Source organism: Charadrius vociferus, unplaced genomic scaffold (assembly GCF_000708025.1).
Source record: "Charadrius vociferus isolate BGI_N301 unplaced genomic scaffold, ASM70802v2 scaffold368, whole genome shotgun sequence".
In the NCBI taxonomy this organism is placed as follows: domain Eukaryota; kingdom Metazoa; phylum Chordata; class Aves; order Charadriiformes; family Charadriidae; genus Charadrius; species Charadrius vociferus.
The window spans coordinates 87,975-97,980 of record NW_009649714.1 but is presented as its reverse complement, the minus strand read 5'-3'; the positions used below and the strand labels follow the sequence as shown (position 1 = coordinate 97,980).

At 40.4% G+C, this 10,006-nt stretch overlaps 1 protein-coding gene across 1 annotated transcript in view; it reads left to right on the top strand.

Moving 5' to 3' along the window:
- ZDHHC15 (zinc finger, DHHC-type containing 15) overlaps positions 1-9,323 on the top strand; it is a 25,277-nt gene extending 15,954 nt beyond the window's left edge. The window contains 3 exon segments of the mRNA XM_009890724.1: positions 1,083-1,209; positions 2,665-2,774; positions 9,280-9,323. Coding sequence (XP_009889026.1) covers positions 1,083-1,209; positions 2,665-2,774; positions 9,280-9,323 — 281 coding nt within the window.
- Positions 9,324-10,006: the final 683 nt, after the last annotated feature.

Below are 10,006 nucleotides of genomic sequence, written 5' to 3'. Positions count from 1 at the left end.
GGCGGGGGGGTTCTACTTCTATACATTCCCGCTGGCTTATGAGGGGAGGAAGATTTAAGATCTTGGCACAGTGCTGCAGAAATTTGTCACTTCAGATGAGCTGCATTTATTAGCTGGTGTGACAAAAGCTTTGTTAGGGAAATGAGAGCCTTAAAGTGTAAAAGTCCAATTATAAACATGTTATGCATATGTATAACTACATTGGCCGTGAAATGAGTGCAGCTTTTCAGGAATAATGGTTCTTCATGCTCATATGCTGGAGTGCATCCTAAAACAGCTTAGTAAGGTTGGGAAGAACAGTGTCCATCTTCACTGACAAAGGCAAAGAAGTTACGACTGTAAAAAACAATGAAATGAAAATCTGAAACAGTGTGATTTTATCGAGTGATTTCTTTGGCTTTCTTCAGATAAATGTTGTTCAATTTTTAAAGCTTTTTGGATAAAGTTTTATAACAAAACACACACTATGAAGAGTTTGAGCAAATATTCAGATTTGTTATAGTTATTAACTCGTTTCAAGGGGCACTGAAGCTCATCTGTCCCAAAACATCAGACTTCTGCAGCAGCTTAGAAGGTGGATAAAATTGTTTATTGTGCACTCTAGGTTCTCCTCCCTTCTCTTTCTTTTCTTAATTTTATGGCTCTCCATAACAGAGGGTCTATTTGCGTGTGTTTGTTTTTAGTCCTTATTCATTATATCATTAATGAATGAGGCAATTTAAATCTCCAGTGCCACTTCTGAAATATGCATTGAAGACCAACCTACTTAATTCTGCAGACTTTTTACTTAGAAATTTCTACCTGCTGAATTTCAACAAGTCTCATGCAAAGATTTTTTAACTCTGTTCTCTAGATTAAACAGTTTGTAGCTCAGTTTGACTGTTCCATATGGTTCAGTTGCAAGACCAAATTCCTACCTTGAGTTTGAAAGTCTTTACAGGCTTGCAAAATAAAACCACTACGTCATGCTAGTTTATAATCTGTTAAATCATGTCTTTAGATGGCTACAACATGCACAATCCTGTTTCAGAGTGTTTGGCATTGATTTTCATTTTTTTCACTGAAATTGCATCTGTATGTAGAGGCTTTCTCAGCTCCAGTGTTTCAAAATGGCCCAGATAAAAATGGATTCAATCTTGGCTTTGTAAAGAATCTTCAGCAAGTGTTTGGAGAAGAAAAAAAGCTCTGGTTACTACCTATTGCCTCTAGGTAAGTAGGAGTCAAGTCAGTGCCAAAAGCTGATACAGTTAACTGAAGGGACTGACTTCTGGATGTCTGCTGCAGCCACAGGTGTTACTCCCGTTTGCGTGTGGCTTGGCTGACTACTACTGTGCGTTATTATAAATGCAGCAACAGACATCACCTGTGTCAATCCTCTTCACTACAGGTCTGGAAAGGAAAGGTTTTTGAGGGCTAAATGCACGGCACAGGGTGTTTGAACTCTTCCTGGACTCCTGTGGCACATGTGCGGATGGGTGTTTCAGCATTCAGAGATGCTCTTTGCTTCATCTGTCAGACTCCTCTGCCTGAAACACAGTTTATGTTTCTTAATGTAGGGGAAAATGTTGTTTTGGCGCTTACACCAGTAGTAAAGTACACAGGGATTTAATTCCTTTAGTAACTGGGCACAATTTAAAATGACTTTCTCGCACAGCAATTCACAACTTTTTCAAGTAGCAGTGTGTAAGTCCCAGTTGTATCCCCACTGCCGTCTGTTTTCCACTCCTGTGTATAGTTGAAGGGAAAAGGATTAGCGCAGAGAGCCTTTCCGTTAAGGAAAGGCAGCACTGACGTGCTAGTCAGAGGTGCGTTACCAGTGCATATAGTCATCGCAGGGAGCACACTTGGGTTATTTTCCTTGCATAAAGATAAATCATCAGAGGAAAAAGGCACTTCAGCTAGCTTACGGTTCCTCTCTCCATGCTGTTGGACGGTGGGGAATGCAGGATGGTGCAGACCAAGCTAGAACATCTAGTTTTTAACTTAGTTTACATTACATGAATTTGAACGTACTCTCAAACTCCTGTTTGATATCCAGATATGCATTTCTATTTGGGCAGTAATAAAGCAAAAAAAAGCTTTTGCAATTTTAGATGTTTGCAGTGTATTTATTGTATTTATTTTTCCCATTTTGTGTACAGGTTTAGGTCACGGGAAAGTGGGTTCTTTATTTGTCTTTCAGTAGCATCTAACTAAGATTGGGGCCGTTTTCTATTGCATGTCATTCAAACACAGAAGTGTAATTTCTGCCTTGAAGAATCTGTGGTATAAATTGATAAAATTTATACCTATGGTATAAATTGCTCCTTCTACATAAATGTTTTCCTTAGTTCCCCCCTCACTTCTGTATCCAAATGACTTGATCAAGTTAGGTGCATTTGAGTTCTGCTAAAAATTACTTAATTCCGGGTTATAGGTTTGACCTTTTTTTGTCCAGAGAGCTTGAAGGAATCGAGGACCAAAACTACCCACTAGTAAAACCTGGGATCTGAGCTGCCACAAAAAATAAACACAGGATTTTTGAAAAGTTAAAAATAACTTCAAGTTAGCATTGGGAATACAGGCAACAGAAGACTTGTTTGCAGATAAAATGTGTAGAAACTGGCATCCTTCAGAGCTGCTTGCTGCTTTTTACAGCGTCTTTCTGTGCCTTTTTCCATGCAGCCAGGGCGATGGACATTTTTTCCCAATGAGGGCTTTGTGTGAAGCTCGGAATCCTCTCCTGGCAAACGAAGAGCAGTGGGAAGATGATGGAATAGATGAAGAGCCTCATGGTAAGGTAACGCTAAAGGAAATTAGTTGTGTCTTGACCTACAGTGACTAATGGATGAGTTATAAGAGCTAATCAAATAAAAAAATTGTGTTGGCGAAGTCACTGAGCAGCTCTGACTGGACTAATGAACAAAGACTAAAAATAAGCCCTACTTTGGAGTCAACTCTTTTTTTTAAAGTAGCTTTCTACTTGCAAGTAAATGAACTGAGATGTTGGTACAAGTTGCAGAGAGAAATTGAAATTTCCACAACTGAGTGTGTTTATATGTTAATGTTGCTGCATGCAGCACAGTTATTGGGGACATAAAGTTGTATCTGTAGAAATGAAAAGACTAAGGTTATTTTAAAGTGCATTTATCCTCTAAGAGTTTGTGAAAATACATACAAACATGTGAATGCAGTGACACATTTAGAAAGCCACTGTTCAGCTTTATTACAAGAGTAAAGAAGTCCATTGGTTTTGATGCTTACTTAGCTATGTGCTAATCTCCACAGAAGAAATCTATGTGCTGAAAGCAATTCTAAGTGAAGTGGTGTGTTTGTATAAGAGATTTGATCAGTTTCTGAAAGGTAAATGTACCTTTTATGCTATGGATGTCCTATTAGAAAAAAGACTTTATATGCATATCCATTCTTTGATGATTTTTGTTAGATGCATCCAAAATTAGTTTAATGATTCTTTAGTGTTACGTTTCTCTGTTTGAACTTCATTTTTTTTTCCTTGCATAGTTACCTCCCAGCTTTGGTCTTTGGAGAATACAGTATGTATCAGAGTATCAGGGTTCATGTCAGAGACCCCAGGTGCCATGTTTGAGGGTTCAGAAATCATAGAATGGTTTAGGTTGGAAGGGACCTTGAAGATCATCTCATTCCAACCCCCCTGCCCTGGGCAGGGACACCTCCCATAGACCAGGTGGCTCAAAGCCCCATCCAACCTGGCCCTGAGCACTTTCAGGGATGGAGCTTCCCCGGGCGACCTGTTCCAGTGCCTCATCACCCTCAGAGTGAAAAATTTCTTCCTAATATCTAATCTAAATCTCCCCTCTTCCAGTTTGAACCCTTTACCCCTCGTCCTGTCACTACATGCCCTTGTAAAAAGTCCCTCTCCAGCTTTCCTGTAGGCCTCCTTCAGATACTGGAAAGCTGCTATAGGGTCTCCCCGGAGCCTTCTCTTCTCCAGGCTGAAATCCTGTCAGTAAGTTAAGCAAGGGCTCATATTTTTTCCTGTGGAGCAAGGATTTCGTTTACAGATTCTCTTTAAAAGAAATATGATAATCTCACTCTTCTTTTCCCTTTAATGAATGGTGAAACTGTTAATTCATTCTCAGGTTACTATAATTAGTGGATCAAGCAAATATACTTGGAGAACCAAATATCACTGCCTTATCATTCGGAGACGTGATTTCCACAGTTGCGCTTTTTATTGCCTCAGAATAGATTTCAGAAGCTTTGCTGATACTGTTCCCTTTCAGAGTTTACATTTTAGTCATAAGTGCACAAGGGATGTGTGGGAACCTGTGAGGAAAGACTATAGTCTTCGTTAAAGGGGGTAACAGAAACTTTTCAAGTGAACATTTTTATACATGTGCAACGTACTGTGCAATGAGCTCTTTAATCCGCACAGCACAATATTTGCTGTTCAGTCTCTGCTTAGGTCTTACCTGCAGCTGTTTGTTCAAGTTACTCCACTGCAAAATAAAGTCTGTTTTTTCCAAGGTGCACTTCACATACTGCTGGGAAAATAGACTCTCCAGGATTTTGTCAATAGGACTGAAGAGGCTCATTTTGGCTTTTCTTCAGATTAACTGCTTTAATTAGTTCATATTTGCGTGTTAGAAAACTACCTGTTCTTCCTATTTTGTTTTATTCATTTTGGCAGTTACAAAGTAACGCAAATTAGCTTTAAAAATAACAAAATATGGCATCTCTGTATTGTTTATGATGCTTAAAATAACTCCTTTAGGAATGAGTCAGAACTTCCTCCAACTTGTAGAAAGTATAAATTCTTTGTATAAAAAATTATTTCTTAAGTATGGAAGCGTTTGCGGTGAGATGATTTTTGGCCAGATCAGACCCCAGAATCTGAATCTGGAGTTTATATGAGGTCCCACAATTTATAGTGCTTATAAAATAAATGACATTTACAGACAGTTGGACTAGATGATCGTTGTAGGTCCCTTCCAACTGAAATATTCTATTCTACTCGTCGTTCTCAGTGAAAAAATAGTTTTTAATCTTGTTCCAAGATGAAGAACTGTAATATTGGTAAAACTAGAACCTCTTACTGTAATGTAAAAGCCAAACTGAGCCTATACAAAGTTACAGACAGAAGTGGAAAAACAGGCTGACCGCACGCTGTGAGCAGACGGCTCGCTGTTCGTATGTGGATCTTGGACCATGACTGGCAAAGTTTTAATATTTTTGCAGTGGTTGTGAGGTTAAGGTGGGAACTACATAAAAGAGTGCCCGAGATAAGGAGATTGGGCCCTTTGTATGTCTACAATTTGGTGATGTGGAACTGGAACTCAGCTGCTAGAGAAAACGTTAGGGGAAATCCAGGTCCCTTTATTTTTCTTACAAATGGCAAATCCTCCTCCCGGCTCTCAGTCTGAACATCTGAATTTTGCAAGGTGAAATCCCACATGGAGACCGGGGGCAGTGTGTGTGGTTGGGAGGGGAAGAAGCTGCCACCCTTCCCTGGCTGCCTCTGTGGCTGGTGCTGCAGGACTGAGAGCAGCTGGCACTTGTAATGCAGCTTTCAGCGCTGCTGCTGATCCAGTTCCGTGAGCAGAGTGATCAGAAAGCTCCGCGGCAGGCAGGGTTGCCTGAATCTTGCACTCTACAAGTTCTGTGGCTCTCCATAAGCACCAGGTAGGGTCACAATTGATTCAGTAATCATAGAATCATTTAGATTGGAAAAGACATTTAAGATCAAGTCCAACTGACTAATGCATATAAAAATATTTTTGAGTAAGTGGTTTTGGGATACAGCATAAATCCATCTCATGGAGCATTTTTCTTCAAGGTCTTGACTATACCATTCTGCTAGCACAGATAAAAAATGTCTGTGTGTCATTTAGATTAATATAAAAGATGTTGGGGGAGAGGGAGTTGTATAAGAAAAGGTACCAGGTTTGTTCTTTTTCCTTTTACCTGGGCATTGGGCAAAGCAAGAGTTTAGGAAGCATTAAAGTTCAGGTTTTTCAGTCCTGCAGTCTTAGGCAATGGCACTGCAGCCGCACCAAGATCAGAATAACAACTGCCCTCTTGGATTTAAGTGGGATTTCTCATCCCCTGGCGTTTCACCTGTAACTGCTCGTGCGCTTGTGTTACGTAGCAGGAGTAATGAGCAGTCTCCTGATCAGCTGAGTCCCTCACTCCAGGCTCGTGAAGAAGAGAGAGAAACACCACAGAAATCATTAAAAAAAAAAAAAAAAAAAAAAAAGGAGCTTGATGAAATGTTTCTTTGTCTGATGTTATTGTGCCGAACTGCAGTACTGCAGTCTGATTATTCTGCGTCTGCATAAAGCAGCGCATTTTTAAGCCCCCACAATTGCAAACTCAGCTCACATGTGGATATTGGGGGAGATGAGCGTTAAGGGGACTGGGAGGCTGATGAGGAGAAGACACACCCAACTGAGAGCAAGGAGGTGAGGTAGCTTCATCCTAGGTCCCGGGAGCGTACAGGCCATCATCTCAATCACCCTGTCCACAGGGTTGTCCTTTCTCTGATACGGATGTTTAAATGTGCCCTTCCTGGTTGCTGGGGTTTTTTTTTCCCCTTAATCCTGGCCTTGCTAAGGCTTTTATTGTTTCATGTAGGGAGAAAAATACTGTGGGGGAACCTGTTGTTTCATTTCTTAACCAGCGACTGAAACCCCTTGCTTCCAAATTCATGGTAATTTGAATTTTTTTTCAGGTTTATTAATGCTCATCCCTTATTCACAGGCATCTGTTTAATCTGTCTAGCCAGAGAGCTACCGCGAATCACACGCTGGCAGCTCATAAGGTTACCAGTTTTTTCAAAGGACTCATCTGGACCATATTTGATGTGTTGTTCGTGGGTGTGTCAGTACTGTGAATGCGCTTCTGCCTTGTGGAGCCGAGGACAGGACAGCCATTTCTGTACAGATACGGCAACATCTCATCTCTTAGATTGATTTATTAAGTTAATCGTGTTTCATTTCAACTTCTACAAAAGGCTTCAGTATGAATCGAATCTTTCCCAAATCTCATCTTCAAAAATTTGTGATCTGTACTAAGTAATGTCTTTCCAGCAGAAACCAGCGTATCCCGAGTAATGGGTAGAAGTTGATATCTCTGGTGGTGTGATGTAGCTTCAGCTGTCTGAAGGCACGTGATTTGAATTAAAATTCAGATCGGTAGGAGTCTAATTAAAGGAGCTTCATGTCCTGAGATAGTGGCTAATTTGGCATAGCAGTCCTTTGAGTAGAGGAGTCATCAGTTGTGGCTGTAGGGATTGAATTTCTATCAATCGAGAAATTGTAAAAGTTTCTTAGATGTCAGAAGTGAGCAGAGATTGCTCAGACAGTAGGACGGTGTATTCGCCGATTCAGTAAACTGAGACAAAAGACTAGCTTTGCCTCTCTGGATTCTAGGCACGATGTAAATGGTTAAATTGTGTCTGACAGAGAAAGATTGAGTTAAAGCAATGCTAAACCCAGCATCAATGGTTGCCTTATAACAGTGGGGGGTACCTGTGCAGGAATCTGCATCAGTTTGATGAAATTAATTAGTGAATATATTTAGTAAAACCAATATAGTTTTGTATGTGGATCAGACCTGCAGCTGCTAAATCAATTAGATGAAAAAAGATATTCCATTAAAAGTTGGTAGTGAAATTTCGGTGACTAATGTCCCAGAGCCAGCAGGTCCTGTATATCCTTTTCTGAGCTCCCTTTGACATTCAGATCGTATGGTTTCCTAAAGGTATGCGGAGTAAAGGGCTGGTCTCTGGAACTTCCCATCTGAGTGAATGTATTAGATTTTTGCATGGTAAAACAGATGTCTGTGCTAATAAATATGAAAATAGCCTGATAACGGAAATAGCACTGATTCTTTTTATGCATAATAAGGAAATAAGAGGCATAGGCAAAGGTATTGCATTTGCATTGTTGAGTGGTGAGGGGGAACTGTTTGCTTTTTGGTCTTCTTTCTTTACTTTCACAGAGAAAATTCATTTGGAGAAAATTAAAGAAAGTTCTGTGACAAATTGGTATTTGACACTGCTTGATGCCTTCCTTGCATTTTGACCGTCATATATTACAGTGAGCTCTGAATTTTAAAAGTGAACAGCACAAGATCAGCATAAGATGTCTACAGAGCAAAACAGTTTTGACATCCTGGTTTTGGCAGGCATGGGAACAACTCTAGAAGGATGAATTTGGGAACTGGATCCTATTCCTATAGCTGCTGCAGATTTTTTATTTTTTTTTAATAGTAGGCTGTGTTTCCCTTAACCAGGTTTTGTGGGTGAGGCGAAACACAGCACAGTAACCTTCCTGTCTCTCAGGCAGGCTGTGAAGATAGATTTATGTATATAAATTGTTTTGAGTTCCTTCGGTATTAGTTACTGTAATAATACAGTTCTACAGTAGAGTAAAATGCTGTTGTCTATGGTCAGCAGGATGCTGTTTCCATGGAATGTGAGGTGTGAGCTGCTTTCAGGCTGTTGTCATTTTAAACAGTCCCCACGTAGTTGTAGACTGCTGTCAGATTGACCCCGAGCTTCCTCTTCATCAGGTGAAACAAGCCCCGCTGCCCCCGCCTCTCTACGTGGATTTAAAGTAGACATTTCTGTGCTGCTTACATATGGCTTGAGTCTAACCTTCCCACAGCTTTCAGTTCTCCAGGATTTGGGCTGAAACTGTGTATCTTCATAGAAAAATGATGTTGTTATTTTGCAGGTGAAAATGTTTAGGAATAAACTTACCATGAGTGCATGAGATGTATTACCGTGTATTTCTAGCACGGCTGTATTAACCCAACGCTATTCAGAGAACATGATTTCTGTTTCATTAAGCTTTGGTACCTACACTCCCATCTGACAGATGGGTTTTAGGAGACTGTGTTGTAGGCACAAATGATGTTTTACTCTTCCTTGTTTTCTCACCACTGCTTTTCTTTTTGTAAGGCATCAGTAAATGAAGTGCTCTAAGCTTAAGAGTTTTCAGATTCCATCTTACACAGTAGAAGTAAACCAGTATAATTTTCTAGCCAGAAAGGCCTGAAATGTTCCAATAAAACTGAAAGATCTTTGTTTGTCTTTCTGGCTTTAAATCTTGTGACACAGTTATAAAATAGATAAAGCCAATAACAGAGTGATCTCAGTTTAAAAACTGCTGTTCATTTAGCTCTGACAAGTGGTTGTCTATTTTTATTTGGAATGATTCTTACAAACACACTCCCACACTTAGTGAAAAATATATCCTCAGTGAGGAAAAACAGATGTACTTACCTCTAACTACTTTGTTTATCGTTCTATAGATTCTGGTGAAGCTTCATCCCTTGCCATAGAAAGGGAGACATAGCAGTTTGAAAATGCAGCAGTATAAAGCTTGTTCAGAAAGGTCAGTATTTCTTTCTTCATTACTTTCAAAACAGGTGCTCTGTGGGGAAATTGGTAGGTCGTGTTGGACAGGTTTGACTGTAACAGTGGTGTGCCCCACAGCGCTCGGGCAGCGTCATCGAACGTGTTGAAGGCTGTGGAGTGCACACCTTCGCACTGGCTTTGGGGTGGTGGAGCTGTGATAGCGACGTGCCATCTAGGCCTCGGACCACCCAGGGGCAGAGACCCTCTCACCAGAGTGGTGTCACTGATGCATCTGTGCACGGTACTATTTCACCAATATTTCTCCATCTCGTCCAGAAATATATTGTTTAAGAGAATCTGAAATAAAACAGTGGCTGTCCAGTAGCCCTGGGCTGGATGTTGACACAGTTAACACAAGAGCCGAAAGCACTGTTGGTAGGGGAGGATACAAACCCTCTGGTAAATGTAGCAGGAATGACTCTTGCCACTAACTTGTACCATTACAAGATTGGAAGTCTGTTCAGTGACTCATGAAAGGTGTGGGAAGGTGCAGATACAGTCTTAAAAGAAATTGAAGTTGAGAACAGCCAACTTGCAGTTGGGAATAAATGGAAGTAACTTGTAATGCCCACATCAGCTGCTACTCTCTTATCTATTTTATTTTTTCACCCTGGAGAAATT